Source organism: Cydia strobilella, chromosome 3 (genome assembly GCF_947568885.1).
Source record: "Cydia strobilella chromosome 3, ilCydStro3.1, whole genome shotgun sequence".
In the NCBI taxonomy this organism is placed as follows: Eukaryota; Metazoa; Arthropoda; class Insecta; order Lepidoptera; family Tortricidae; genus Cydia; species Cydia strobilella.
In genome coordinates this window covers 20905072-20921022 of record NC_086043.1, presented here as the reverse complement: position 1 = coordinate 20921022, position 15951 = coordinate 20905072, and the positions used below count along the sequence as shown (strand labels likewise).

General features: G+C 38.6%; 1 protein-coding gene across 1 annotated transcript in view; it reads left to right on the top strand.

The window, feature by feature from the left end:
- LOC134756100 (zwei Ig domain protein zig-8-like) overlaps window positions 1–6755 on the top strand; it is a 660767-nt gene extending 654012 nt beyond the window's left edge. The window contains exons 6-7 of the mRNA XM_063692913.1: window positions 5123–5294; window positions 6170–6755. Coding sequence (XP_063548983.1) covers window positions 5123–5294; window positions 6170–6294 — 297 coding nt within the window. The 3' untranslated portion in view covers window positions 6295–6755. The remainder of the gene's footprint in view (window positions 1–5122; window positions 5295–6169) is intronic.
- The last annotated feature ends 9196 nt before the right edge of the window (window positions 6756–15951 follow it).

Sequence of the window (15951 nt, the reverse complement as noted above, 5' to 3'; positions counted from 1 at the left end):
CATGGATTTATAGCTGTCCCCCTCTGATAATGGGGCGATTAGTACTGCTGTCCCCCTCTAACGTGTAATGAGTCGATTAGTATTCAAGCGCGAGTCAGTTGTGGGACTAATAAAGCGTGCGTCGCGAACGTTCGCGGGGATTCAGAATTTATTCGCTGTCAAAGACTTTGAAATTGTATAGACTGGGAAACATCATACGTTTATGTAAACAGATCAACTTCGTTCCTTTTTTTATATCACTTAGTACTTGTACGTGCCTTACATTATGACTGGAGCCTTTTTTAATTGATAGAAACCCATTTGACTGCTTTTCAGATCTCTCACTTTATTTACAAACAATGAAATTGTCTTCATGTTAAATTGGTGTGTAAGATACACAAGTCACTCAATAACGCCGCCTTTCTCTTAATTGTTATTTAGATATATGTATAACCTATAAAAATGCTGTCTTTATTCGGAGGCTAGAGCCTTTAGAATTGCACTTAAAATAATCAATAAAGGACTCAAATCGGAGCTTAAAAGGCTCGGAAGTTATTTAGTATAGGATAACCTTACGAAAATCTTGAAAGTTAACGGTTTCAGATTTATGACTAATGATCATCTGACAATCATTACATTATTACTTTCAATAATTATGTCAAGCAAAGGGATCTCGTCCGATTATATTTCCCATTCCGAGTACTATAAGTGTTTTATTCGACTTCTAAATATGACAGGGTGTGGGGTAGCTCCACTTTTCTCATAAACGTATTCTTACGTAGCTGTCACACCTGTCACTGGCAATTCTTGCCAGTCTTCACAGCACTCGTCTTTAATTTCCGAAGTTCCGCGCTGCGGGCGCGACCCAATTTAGATTAATTAGCGGTGTGCCGTGTAAACAACAGGGGGTTGTGGGTCGGGGATCGGCGGTAGGGGGTCCATCTACAGGTGATTAATATATTAGTATCGCCGGCAAATACATGAGACGATCATGCTGACATGACAACGGTCTTTCATCCCGTCCATTTTACATGAATCAATTGCTTCCGTCGTGATTTGTATTATTTGTATGCTTTGTTTACACGAATCTATTGCTATGGTTCATATTGTGATTGTATTTAGAATAAACCTCGTTATCAATGTTACAATTCATTGGAAATCAGGGTAGGCAAAAGTATCTACCGTAAGGAACCCTAAGGGTTCGGCCTGATACAACGCGACTACGCGATTATCGCAAGTTCGCGCAAATTTTACTCGCGTGAACGCGCTATCGTACTAATTGCCAATCGCGCGACCAATTAAGACACCTATTCGAGTTCACGGTCATTCTCAAAAATATGTCTGCGGTCTAATTGCTGCAACCCATATATTTTCATACAAAATGTATGAAAAGAGTCGTGGCAATTAGACGCAACCGCAGACATATTCTCACAGAATGACCCTTCAATATGTTTATACGCGCGTTCGCGCGAGTGAAATTCGCGCGAACTTGCGATAATCGCGCAGTCGCGTTGTATTAGGACGACCCCAAACTTCACTGTTGGTGCCCAATTCGCTCAATCATAGTTTAACCAAGCAATAGATATCCATTAAATTCATGATAAAAAGAGCTGCCGTGAGACATATTTCAAAATGTTTAGATCAGTACGGTTTCACTCACTATTATTTTCCGAAGAATCCGAAACATGTCGCCAAGAGCGACTAAAAATAATAGTGAGTGAAACCGTACTGATCTAAATATTTTGAAATATGTCTCACGGCAGCTCTTTTTATCATGAATTTAATGAATATCTATTTGCGTAAAAATAGTTTAAAAGTAAAAATAAAAATTTCGTAACCTACCTTCGTCACTATCTTCAACTTCGCTTTATCATTTCTTTAAGTATGAAAATTATACTAAAGCTTATTTCATATCCAATTTATGGTTAAAGTATAACTTAATGATAGTTAAGGCTGTACTAAAGGCGAATTTACCTATTATTGCCAGCCCTTATTTTCAATGAACTGCAATATTCATAACGGGGTTTTTAAAGTAAATTTTTGACAGCCCAATGGTCTGAATTGTCTGATCATTTGGTTTAAGCACGACTCAAACTCAACACAAATTAGTTGCTACTAGGCTTCGCAATCCGGATCCGAAATGTATGAAATTATCCGGATCTGGATCCGAATCCGCGGATCCGTACATTTCAGATCGGTCGTGCAAACCCTAGTTGTGACTGAAAGCAAACCTCGCTCAGTGATTCACGAACATCAGTGAGATGTACAGTACACTAGGGATCCTGCAACAGGAATGGTAATGAACACGTCACCGTTACTGGGCCCTAGTGGGATCCATTGTGGGATTGATTGGAAGGTGGCATAGACGCACAAAACATGGTGTGGCTTTCGCTGTTAATATATATTGTATTATTGGCTATTAGTTCGGAATATATAGGACGGTGAATATGCAGGAACTCTTGGAATTTTGATTGATTATTGAAAATTTCAGGTTTGATAACATACCATTGAGGAAATTTGGAAAATTATAGAAATAGGTCTTCTGGTCCATGAAGGCGCTATTGAAGGGCGACCTTCCCCTGTGTCTCAAGCGCAAACTCATCGACATGTGTATCCTGCCTATCCTAACCTACGGTGCTCAATCATGGTCATTAACTGAGGCGTTAAAGTCCAAACTCAAGGTTTGCCAGCGAGCGATGGAGCGCAGTATATTAGGTGTTCGCAGAACTGATAGAATCAGAAACACGGAACTGCGCTCCAGAACTCGAGTTGTAGATGTAGGTGTCCAGACCGCAAGCTTAAGTGGGACTGGGCTGGGCATGTCTGCCGCATGCACCCTGAAAGGTGGGCCAAAATGGTTACCGAGTGCTGTGAGTGAGATAGATGGTGCTGGCCGGGGTGCAGGCAGGCCGAAAAGGAGATGGCGGGACGACTTAGACGCATTTTATCCGGATTGGCGGGACACTACAAACGACAGGGTGGAGTGGAGGAAACGAGGGGAGGCCTTTGCCCAGCAGTGGGACACTAAATTAGGCTAGTAAAAAAAAAAAAAAATAGAAACTTCTCTGTTCTGAGCAATGTGTTTTTGTTTTTTGCTGCTATCGTTTTATTTTAACCTTCTTAACAGTGTACCATAGGCAATAGGCAACATCAGCAGACCTTTAATTTTATTTTTTTAACAATAGCAACAACAAGTTCGGTACAACATGTACCTACTTAAAACTTCACCTAATAATACGAAGGTGTAAAAGGTAAAAGCTGCACCACCTCCATCAAAATACTACCAGCCACGAACACGATTTTATACTCTTTAATCGCTTTGAAAAACGTTCTAAAACTATTCTAAAAAAAATAAGACAGTTCAGCAGAATCTTGTAATATAGTACGTAGCACTAGAAGCATTAAGATGAGCTATGGTTTACATGAACTTAGCGATTAATGCTTAGTACTAATCACGCTCCTAACCATGTGTGTGCACACTGCACACATAGACTGTTAACCCTTAAATGCATATTGTTGCCAAATGTATACAAAGCATTAATATATTACAAATATTAATATATTTATTTATATTTAAATGTTAATTAATTTTTGTATTTTGTGTTAACCCTTAAATCATGCATCACCGGCTACTGCAAAATATAAAAAGGCCGATATGCTTCTCTGAACAAAAAAGGAAACATCCTGCCTCGCACAGCTACACAGCACTGTGTAATGAACTGTCACTCGCGATATTTCCGGACCTATACGACCTTCAAACAACTTCAATGCAACAATTTCATATTAATACCATTTTCGGATACTAAAAACGTACATAACGGGTTAAAATATTATCCCCTAAACGTACATAATCTTCACGCGGGTTTTTCAAGCTGAGCCTAAGGCTTATTTCATCACATCACTGTAAGCTTGTGTGTTGTATGAATAAACAATACAACAATAAATGCGTACTGGAGCTACCTAAATACTTATGATACGAGTAAATACTCAACTCGTGTAAACCGCACTTTACCTCTCGCTTGTCGCAGCACTCCATAATATTACCATAGAGTAACTTATACTAGAGCAGTACTGTCATAGTAAATTTTGTAACCCCAGTAAATTCACTGCCATCTGTCGATACACTTTAAAACTAAAAATGAAGATTTATAAAAATACGATAAAATGTATTTAAATATGGATAAATGATTTTTTTTATTTGCATTAATTATTTTTATGATTTTGACCCATGTTCTTTCACTGATATGCGTTGAAATTGTTAAATAACAAACGAAACCGTCAACTCCATCTATACGACATTAGGCCAAAATTTTCTTGATTTTCGAGGCACGTTTTCTCCTTAGACTGTATCCATCTATTACGGAGTTATATCTATCTTTGATATTACATACCAATGTAGCTGCTTGCATTGCAAATGACATAGTATGTAGTTGTGGTCCTAGTATATAGCGCTGCTTGGGATTTGTGTTAACTAGCGACGCGCTTGGGTATATGTTTGGCGCTATCGTTGTCAGCGTGAAGAGTTTTAGAGGAATTGTTTCCAATTTTATTGTGACTGGAGTTATTAAATAAATCTGAAATTAATATTATACAAACAGAATTTTAGGCGAACTCAAGAATTTACATACGCTCTATACAAATGATCCGCTGCCTTTTTATGTGCCATTGGCCTTAGTTAACAGTCAAATACTTACTAGTAATATGGAATAGAAAGGACAACGTCTCAATAAAGTACTAAAATCTGATCTGGCTAAGTTTGCACTGACTTGCCATAAATGTCATATTTAGATTTTAAAAATACCAGTTAGCAGGAAAACTAAATATACTACCACACTATTAAAGTTTTACAAATTGAATCGAGATATATTAGAACACTTTAAACTCTCGCGTTTCGTACTCATAATTAATGTCATTAACGGGTCTAACGCGATTAGATTTCATTATTTACCTTTTTTCCGACGTTTCAGCCAGGTTGCACTAGCTGGTATTCCGTGACCGGATATATTAGAATGTGGCAAATTATAATATCTCTAATATAATGTGGCAGATACTTTTGGCTCGTTGTTCTCCGATACCAACTGTTTCAGCTAAACTTACATTATAGAATTTCCGATGTGTGAATGTAATTATTATCGTTGTTAAGCAGGTGATATCGTACGACTCGTCCCGCGGCGGCGTCTCCGTGGTGACTGAGAAGGGGGCGGCCACCACCAGCTATCTCCTGGTGCAGGATGCAGCTCCGGCTGACTCTGGCCGGTACTCCTGCTCCCCTTCTAATGCTGAGGTCGCTTCAGTGCGAGTTCATGTGCTCAATGGTAAGTCACTTGCTTTCATACTGCACTTACACTAATACCATAGGCATCCCTTCTAACTAAGAAAGGTACCACCAATGATCTGGTACAGGATGCAGCTCCAGCTAACCTGAGCGGTACTCCTGTTCACCTTCCAGTGCTGTGGTCGTTTCAGTGCGTGTTCATGTACTCAATGGTAAGTTAGTTGCTGATACTGCTCCTACACTAATACCATAGGCATCGCTTCTGACTGTTAGTTGCTGATACTGCTCCTACACTAATACCATAGGCATCACTTCTGACTGTTAAGAGTGCCACCACGCCACCAGCTATCTAATGCAGGATACAGCCCGAGCTGATTCTAGGTGGTTTTCCTGCTCGCTCGCGTAGCATTTTGGTTCTGAAGCTACGTATTCCTGGTTTCCACACTGCACTGGCACTGCTGGCACTTTGGCTGTCAAAAATTTTTGAGAATGTGTTAAGGGCCGGGGTTCCCCACAAGACCCGGGCCAAGGGGCCCAGGCAACCTAGCAATGGTTTTGAGATGGAGAAGGGGCCCCCCTAAATTATTAGTGCCATACCACTTGGCAGTTGCCTAATAGGGGCTCTAGGTCTCTAAATCCGGGCCTGACTGTGTTCGCACTCCTTGTCCCTATTCTCTGTGTGTGCCTAGTTACCTACTTACCAGTGATTTTCTTATTCAACGATAAATGTTAGGGTGTAATTAACTACTCATCCTTACTCGAACTACCCCAACGACACCAAGTACATAATTTAATGTCCATGGAACAAAATTGTCCATTATTAACTTGAGTCATTTTATTTCACATCACAACATTTATTATTTTTTTAAATTATATGTTTCGTAGATTTTCAATTGATATACCTGTTTTCTCCAGGCGAACGGCCAGCAGCAATGCAGACAGGCTCCGCCGGTCTCTCCAACAGCTCGCATTGCATCGCGGCGCTGCTGGCGCTGGCGGCGCTGCACGCGCGCTGGCTCCGCGCGTGTCTCGACAGCTGATCACCGCGCGGCTGAGCTCGGCCGGTGTAATATAAAACGTCGTTGTATTAAGCATAGGCTAGCGTCTGCTGAATTTTAGGTTAAGATGGGATATGTGGTTTAAAACCTCATTTTGTTTTTGAAAGAGTGAGCCACATTTGGAAGTTTGTCGGGAAAGCATTAAGCTGGCGGCGCTACATGAAGCGCCACTTAGCCTAGCTGTTATATTTTAAATCCTCATTGTAAAAAGCATAAGACAGCGTCTGCTGGACTTTAGGTTAGTGTCCCTGGAAGTTTAGATTCAGTTCTCGGTTTCTGTGTAAGTTTAACAACTTGAAATTGTAAAGGCAAATAAGTTTGTCAAGAAAGCATTTTGAAGAGAAAATTTACTTTTGAGGACTATTTTAGGCTATAATGATGTTCATTTGTTTTGTTTTCAAAAAGGTCATAGCCAACAAATGATGAGTTGAAGGTTTTAAATTGAAGAGAAGATTTCATTTCATTTGAATTATGTTTGCCTTAAATATGGTCTAAATTGCTAAGAGATCTGCACCTAATTATTTAAAGATCTAGTAATTATTATATTTATTATAGTTATTTAAAAAATATTTTAGAAAATTATATTTTTCGTGTACTTATGTCTGCATTTTAATTACCGCAAACAATTTTTCTGAAAATAGCCACGCTCGGCTAGGTATTTGATAAATGCTTACCAGGGCTCATTATCAAAACCAGACAATAGTTTAAGAGTTAAAAGTAAATGCCAAGCAAATATATTATTATAAGATTCAACGACGCTGCGCACGACGCTGTAGCGTTTTAATAGATTATTAATTTTAATCACGATCAAATTGTATTATCATTTTAATTGACTATATTACATGTAAAGACCAAACACCAAATAATTGAAAGTTCCAATCTGGTAGCTAGTCGATAAAGGTTTATCCACACCGCAGTTAACTTTTGTGGAGCAACAGTAATTCACTAGATAAGTTACCTAATATTACCGTATTAAACAGTGTTGCTCCACAAAACTTAACTGCGATTTGGATGCACCTTTAACAGCGAGCACTTCTTTTTATCCTTGTGTTTTGGCTTTCGAACGAAATGTGCTTTGCCGAGTCATGTCCGTGTATCATCTCTAGGGCGATTTTATTCCTTATAAACACTGTTTTGTAGTTAAAAATCTTCATTTCAGTAACCCTGTAGAGCTTCATCACTGCAACGTTTCCCACTCAGCTGCATCACACACGCTCATCTGACTGCTCGATTGTCTTCTATCCTCTCCATGCATGCGTGATCCGACCCTACGACTAGCTTTGACTTTTTGATCCACGTGACTGCTAAAATACTTACTTACTGTGGCGCTACGACCCGAAGTGGATCTTGCCCTCCGACACCAAAGACCGTCATGCTTCTCTGTCCGATGGACGGCGCCGAGTTCGCTAAGGTCTTTTTGCACTTTGCCACTCTAACGGTAGGTACGGACGTCCAGGTCTGGAACTGTTCAATTCAAGACAACTGAATGAAAAAGGGTAAAAGAACATAATTTTAGTCAAAGCTTTTCATAAAAACGCAAGTTGAACACGAAAGTTCTCTTGTATGGGCGTATTTTATGTAATGAGATTAAAAAGGATTTTCATCCGCGGTAATTTGAAAACTACTCTTATATCGCAGTCCCAGCAATTTTCCAATTAACTTTAGTTGCTGCAACTCTACATAAGAGCTCATAAATCGAAGGATAAATTGAATCGATTCACAGGCTGTAATTAAGTTTTCCTGAGTGGTGTCTGAACTGTTTGCTAAAGGGGTTATTACGTTACGCAATGAAACAAATTCAGACTGTTTATCAACCGTTAGCTTTAACCTTGGATTTAAAAACAGACTTTATTTATACTGAATACTGCCATCGCTCTACGCGACAACATTTCCGTCTTCACTACTTAGATGGTTGGCAGTTCTCAACTATGCGTTTCTCCAGGATCTTCCTGCCTCGAACAAAAATTCTCTATAGATTTCACGAGTTCAGGATATTTGGTTTTCGGTCAATTTTATTACGATTTCAGGGTTGGTATCATAATAAAATAACAGTTGTTTCGTACGACCAGGCGAGTCTCACTCCGCGTTTTCGTCGCGTCGCTACAAGTACCTGCGGCCGCCTCAAGTTTGAGGTTTTGTCATAGTAATTGCCGCACACCGCTATGGAACGGACGCCTGCACGCGCTTGCGCCGTCTTTCGCGTAGTAGTCGCGTTTTGTATTTTTAGACACAATTTTTATTTTAAAACCCGTATAAATATTATTCCATCCTCGTCGCCACTGTAATGTCTTAATTATTGAAACGCAAATTAATTAATATAGTTTCTTTTAATTAATAAGACACTCAATCTCAAGGCACACGAACGCCATGTTTGGCAGAGACAAGCTGCCATAGATAAAGTTAACATAAGGGGGTGTACATACACCACAGGTAATTTGATTGTGACGTCACATGCTATTCATCTCATAATAATCTCATAGTAGCAAAATCGTTTTGATAGTTCGAAAAACGAAACTGATTTGACTAGTAGTCAAATACCCTATAACTATATATTTTATGGTGCCAGTGCTTACTTACTTACTGCTGTGGCGCGACGACCCGTATTGGATCTTGGCCCCCAACACTAAAGACCCTTATGCTTCTCTGTCCAAAACCGTTTCTGTCCAGTCGACGGCGCCGAATTCGCTAAGGTATTTTTCCACTTTGTCTCTCCAGTAGGCCGAGCACATGATTGACGCGACATTATCTCGCCGCGAGATAGACTACCCGTCTTTTACTAACTGTATGAATTAAAGAGGGACGGGTGGTCTATGTCGCGGCGAGATACTCTCGCGCCAATCATGTGCTAGCCCGGCAGTGGTATCTAGGACGTCCAGACGGTCACCGCCATTACCACTACCATTTGAAAATTGAATTATAAGACTACAAATCGAAGTCACTTTGTGTTAATTAACAAAGTTAATGCCACATACGTTACGGTTGTGAAACGTTAATAACTTAGATGGAACAGATTGGGATCTGTAAGGCAAAGTGTGTGTTCCCATTTCCAACCGAGCGTAGGCGAGTCGCACTCTCATCAGAACCTGCGTTCAACTTGAAAATCCTTTAGTATTTTACAGTAATGTCAATAGTAAGTCGTTTAAATACTTAGGTTTTTAAGAATATAGGTTCCACAAGGCTGCCGTTTTGCGAACTAGTCGTTTTAATACTAAGCAGTTCATGAAGAGCAGAAGGACCAGAAGCTCGTTTTACTACCATGTCATTTTGCAAGATTTCTGCATTTGTGGTCGTTTTGCGGTCTAGTCTTTATGCCGGTTTTGTCGATTCAGTCATTTTAATCGGTATTGCGTACTAATAGTACGGACGGTAGATAATTTGGATCCAAATTCTTTTCGTTGTCTAGCTTTTTGTCTACAAAAATTGTGACGGAGTTCACGGAGTGGAGCTTTTTGTATGAGATGAAATTGTGTTTTTAATTTTTCCCGTGTAAAATATAATCTACAGCTAGAAATACATGCAATAACTTTTTTTATTTAATTGATATAAGTCACATATACAAGCGACACAGAGTGGTCAAAAACAAGTCACAAAACTCACAAACAACAAAGTGGTTTGACCCACTTACGTATACGTAGAAATAAAGAGCGCTTGAGGCGCGACTCCGACTCGCACTTGTACGGTTTTTTTATAGCGGGAAATGATATTGGTGACATTCAATACTGCGGGCAATATAGGAGAAGGGATAACTTTCAGTGATAGGTATGTGTCAGAACAGTGGTCATATGGTCCGTTTTTCGAAGTCAAAAATGTACTGAGAGTATATATTCCGTCGTTGGCGCAGAGTTAAGTATGACACGATAGAACGGTCCAGGTCCGAAGCGTCGGACGCCTCAGTTTTCTATAGAAGCATCACCTGTTATAGAAAACGAACTGTCAAAATCCTCGGCCCGGGCCCGGACCATCCCAGCGCTCATCCTTTACCTTAAACGGACTCTAAATTGGCTCGCCTAGATGGATGAGACTCGTCAACCAACTGGAATGCGAATACCCAAGTTCATCTGCCAGTAATCAAATTCCCTTCGCGCTCCACGTGTTAAAGTTTGTCTGCATTAACTGGGGTGTGATTTGATTACATTTTCTGCGTCACACACACCCTGTATCACCTGTCGCTCTAATTGACCGTAGATATTAATAGTTAACTCGTGGACCGTTTAGGCGTATGTTGAATCTTATTTGTCGCTCGTATTCCCGAAATTAAGAAGACTGCCACAGTTTTTATAGGTGCATGTCCAAATGTACCTAAGTGCTGAAATGAAACTTCTCCCCTCCATTACTTCCCTCCTCTCGTCCTCCTTACAAGCTCCTTCACTTTCGTGATCAGGGCTAGACAATCGTACATTAACAATCGTCAAACGAAAACAAAAAACGTATCGGTATGACAGATGCGACGAAATGTCACGTGACTATTTCCATAGTCTTGGCTAGGCTTCTCATTACTTGATAGTGTTTACCCAGGCTTTATGTCATTTAAGGTTTAATTAATCTCTGTTTCTTGCAGAATTTTCAAAGTTTACAGATCTGGAAACGTCCTAAGTATGGAAAATTCATAATTTCCAGATTATTATTATGAAAGATTAAAAACAGTGTCATACGAGTACATGTAATAAGCGCACATCTAGAATATATTCTCTTTTCACATTGCCTGTTGCGAAACATAAAATAAAAACAGCTCAACCATGTTTTTCAGAAAGTAAGTCTGAGCCTGATAAAATTAAACAGGCAATACCAAAATGGAATCGACCGATTTGAGTCTGTTAACTTAATTAGCTGAGTATTTTATTAATTGATTATGTAAGCTCAGTTGGGGCATTGCCAAGAATTAAAAGCAGTGCGGGTCTGCTCTTTTACTCCACTTGGCAGTGGAATAGGTCAGCTTCGTAAGTTATACCGTTACGCCATCTTCACTGTTTTGCTAAAAAGCTGGGTTTAATGGATTTTGACCGGGATATGGACCGTGATTACCTTTTGCATTGTTTTCGAGCTCCCGATATTTCGACGCAGTTACATGCATCTTGTTCACGGGTAACTGAAGATAGCGGGTGGGTGTCAAAGTGAATGCCACCGGTGGTAACGTTGAAAGCGAACGCAACAGACGCGCACGAATGAGGGTAGACCGAGCGCGGTCTACACAACTTAGGGCACATTGTGTTTTTATGTAAATAAAATAATCTTATCTTATCTTATGTAGTTCTGCTATTAAATGCGTTTACTGTGTAAAGCTTGACAAGATTCTATTTGGCCAAATAGTGTCGCTTCAGGCAGCTTCCATATGGCAATAATGTGCGTACCATCACGTCCAATACTTACTCTATAAAATGTCCAATTTTGCTAGAACCCTAAATGTAATCAAATAAAATGTCAGTACCGATCATGTCAACGATTAATTTCAAAACATTGTTTATTGGAATGCTATGCTTAAAGTGAATCTTTTGTCTTTTTATTGATGTGAATGTTCATGACAATCTTTGGTATTTTAGTGGTAAAATCGTTTATAATAGGGAAATCTTTTCATCTTGTTTACATCGGTGACATTCGATGACTTTCAACGTCTGTTGTCAAAGAGTAGTCATACTCATACTCATACTCATACTCATACTCATACTCATACTCATACTCATACTCATACTCATTATCCAGAAATATAATAGAGTACCTACTATCAGAAATGCTTTTACAACCGACCATCGACCAGTTCAAAAAGACAGGAAAGCTCAACCTTTTGCTACATTCAAACGGTCTTTATAGAATAAAGTTGGACGCTTTATTGGCACGGATCCTGGCAATAAAAGGAGTGCGGCATATCTCCTGTCTCACTTACGCCTGATCTCTTCATTGTTCACTCTGCAATGTTTCATCGGACTTTTAAAATTGGATTAGCACTTGTTGGATGAAATTGCTCGTAATGGATTAATAGTTCTTAGAAGAATCTCTGCAGATTTTTTTAAATCGAATGTAAGATTTCATAATTGTTGAGGAAGATTTATTTGTTCAAATAAAGTTGTATTTAGGAGTCAGAGCGCCTTCTTTTGTTTTTTGTTTTAAGACACAACATAGCGACATTATTAGAGCCAATTTTTATTTTGTAATCCATGATTTTTCTGCTTGGATTTTGATAAAATTTGACTTGCTTGAAGAGCTCCTCATTTTGGGGGATCATAAATAAGAAATCACAACTTGTCCCGAAAATAATATGTAATTTACCGTAGTTATGAAAATAATATATGTTTTCTTAACTCAGTACATACGCTAAAATAGCGTTTATTGATAGAATAGGGAACTTTACCTTAATATCTATCCACCAAATTTTATCGAAATATAACAAAAATAAATCGACTAAATAATGAAATGGTTGTTACATAATTGGAACAAAGACTTAAATATAATATGTAATCGAAAATTGTACAAACCGACCTGAACATACATCATAAGGTGATATATTCGTATTAATGGCCAGTACAGCAAAACGCGGTGCGCTGGCAATAACTTTAACGACAATTTATTGTTTGCGTACCTGGCGTACGAAGATATAACTTGCATGCAAAAAAAAATATTCAAATGGAAATTCCGGAGATCCTGGTTTAACTTAAATATGGAATATTTTAGTAGTTCGACTTCAATTAAGTTTTAAAAAACATTTCTATTTTACGCAATGTTTTTTTTTTTCTCCAATTATTAATAGCGGAATAAATTGCACTTCTCATTTTATTTTACTTTTTTATGTTATTTCCATGACGTAACAACCATTGAAAAACCAGTTTATATTTGTAAGTGATTGCGTGAGAATACGGTAAAAAATTCATGAGTTTGACAAAATGGCGGTATGTACCATTATTTACCGCAATACAGGGATTTGTTACTCCCCAGTTGCGTTGGTGAAACAGGCACAGACTGTTTTAGCCTGATGTATTCTAATTTTTTTCGGTTACGTCTGGTAAGGGATACATTTTATGACCTAGATGTAAGTTATGTACTATATTAAACTTGAGCACTAGCATAAGTTCGCAAAAGTTCGAAACCCGATTTTAGATACGGAATTTTATTTATTTATTATTAATTTAAATATATATATAAATGTATATCACCCTCGGTGATTGTAAATACGATATTATACTACAACTGTTTTTAAAATTGAAAATTCTAACACTAGTTCTAATGTCGTTAGAGGTATGTATTTTTACTATTAACCAAAAGGTTGCCCAAGGTACACATGGGAAATGGTCGAGGAAACTATTTGTGTATGTCAAAGAAGCTTAAAAGCAATGAAAATGGGTACATTTTAAAATCCGATTATACAGTAAGCTGCAGAGATAACTGACCCCCTGCAAACATGTTTCTATGCAAGGGGTCAGTTATCCCTGCAGCTTACTGTACATAATGTACAAACACGACTCAACAAATCCTTGTTTTTATAAAAGACACTGAAGTGAAATATTATAACGGGATACGATCGGAACTCACATTTTGGTCGTAGTCGATGATTGCTCGAAATATTTCGCTTCATAACGAGGAGCTTCAACGGGAGCTCTCGCGACGTCCGCTTCGGTCCGCCAACGCGTCCGTTGAAGCACTGAAAATAAAAGCAGAACTTAACGGATTGGTTTAGTCGTTAAATTACTTACAGTCGTACCTTACTATTATTGTCAACTCAACCATTTAACTATTATTACTAACGTATAGAACCGGCACAGAGAACCAGTATTTTGCGCCATGAGTTGCTGCCGTTTTGGCATCAAACCGTAGAAGCGGAGCGTGAATCTCGCGACCTAAACGCGTAAGCGCCATGAATTTTACGGCGCTTACGACGTTTTGTTCGCGTGGTACAGGTTGTGATTGCGACAATTTCATTATTTGGTTATGTCGTCTCTAACTCAATGAACTCAACCGACTGATTCTGTCAATGTTGACATTCTGTACGGAGGACGACGCTTCTAGTGCGTCAAGCCAAAAAAAATGTTTATATAACGACATTATTATGTTTATTAACAATTTTTTTACAGAATCAAATGGCAATAAATTGAATCGTGCAACGTGTTAAAGAGTAAATTAATGACTCAAATCATTCGGTATTTTCTAAGGGGATATACAGCGTGTCCCTAGCTATTGGACAAAGCCGAAATGTACATATGCATTAGGGTATTTAGAACTAGTATACAAAGTATAGTAACAACCGATGATCTTTTTTATTTGTGACATAAGATATTTAATGTCATCATTGTCAACATTTTCGAACAAATTTTCAAAAACACTCCCAATGATTAATACAGTATGATTCTTTTGTCGTTGATTATTGAAAATAACTTTTGTTTGATAATTTATTTTTATATCTTTTGTTCTAATTAAAAAAAACGTTAGAGCATTCTTGAGAAGTAACCCTACGTGGGATTTCTGGGTTTGTCCAATGGCTAAGGACACACTGCATCCACACCGCAGGTTTTGTGGAGCAACACTGTGCAACACGGTAACATTAGGTAACATACCTAGTAACTTATTATTGCACAATGTTACTCCACAGTTGCTCCATAAAGTTAACTGCTGTATGGACGCACTTATAATTGTAAAGACACTGAACATTTTGTAAAAAGATTAAGTGTAAACTAACCTTGATAATCTAGTTATAAGGACTCAGTTACTAACGAATAAAAGCTAGGACCTACTTTTTCTCATTAACTTTGTAATGGTATGTCCACACCTAGCGCGACTTAATTTATCTTACATTTTCAACTTAAAATTGGATCAAAGGGCATGTTTGCCATGACAACAAGCAATTTTAGAAAAGAATTGAAGATGAATGGGCGTTGGTGTGGCCATACCTTAAACAAGAGAAAATCACTAATGAATCTCACCAATCGAGTCTTAAATCTTAGACGCCATGACACTCGACAACCGACTGTAACCCTAGTGTAAATCTCAGTCTCAATTTGTAGGTATGGGATTTGTAGTTTCCAAAACGTCCCGTTTGGCGCGCTGTTCAAAATCCCATACAAAATGAGACTTAACGCAAACGCGTACGTCCATCACGCTATCGAATGAAATGTACAGTCGCCATCAGATATATCGGAGCGACCGAGGTGCTCACAAATATCTGAACACGCCTATATTGTCAAGGCGTTAGAGTGCGTGTTCAGATATTGTGAACACCTCGGCCGCTCCGATATATCTGATGGCGACTGTACACTTGGGGTTCTGTTTACCTCAGTTGTTTACGTCAGACGTCGCTGAATGTAACAATATAAACAATAATTAGCGAATTTTGTACACAATGTTATTTCCGTGTGTTTATTTGTTAATAGTCGCCGATTTGCGACTAGTCACGTAGTATCACTGCTGCTCTAGCGTAATTCGTTGTCGGTGGTGGAGGATACTGGTTGAAAATATTACAATTTAAAAAAAAAACAAAGTTGTTTTCAACCGCTCGTGCTAATATTGATACCCGAGCAAGCAAAAGATTCCAAAATTAAACCAGGAGCGTAGCGAGTGGTTCGAAAGATGGAATCTTGCGTTGCGAGGGATTCAGAGCAAAGCATCATTTAAAAGTCAATTCTACCAGCTAAATTGCCCCACAAGTGGATAAAATACAAC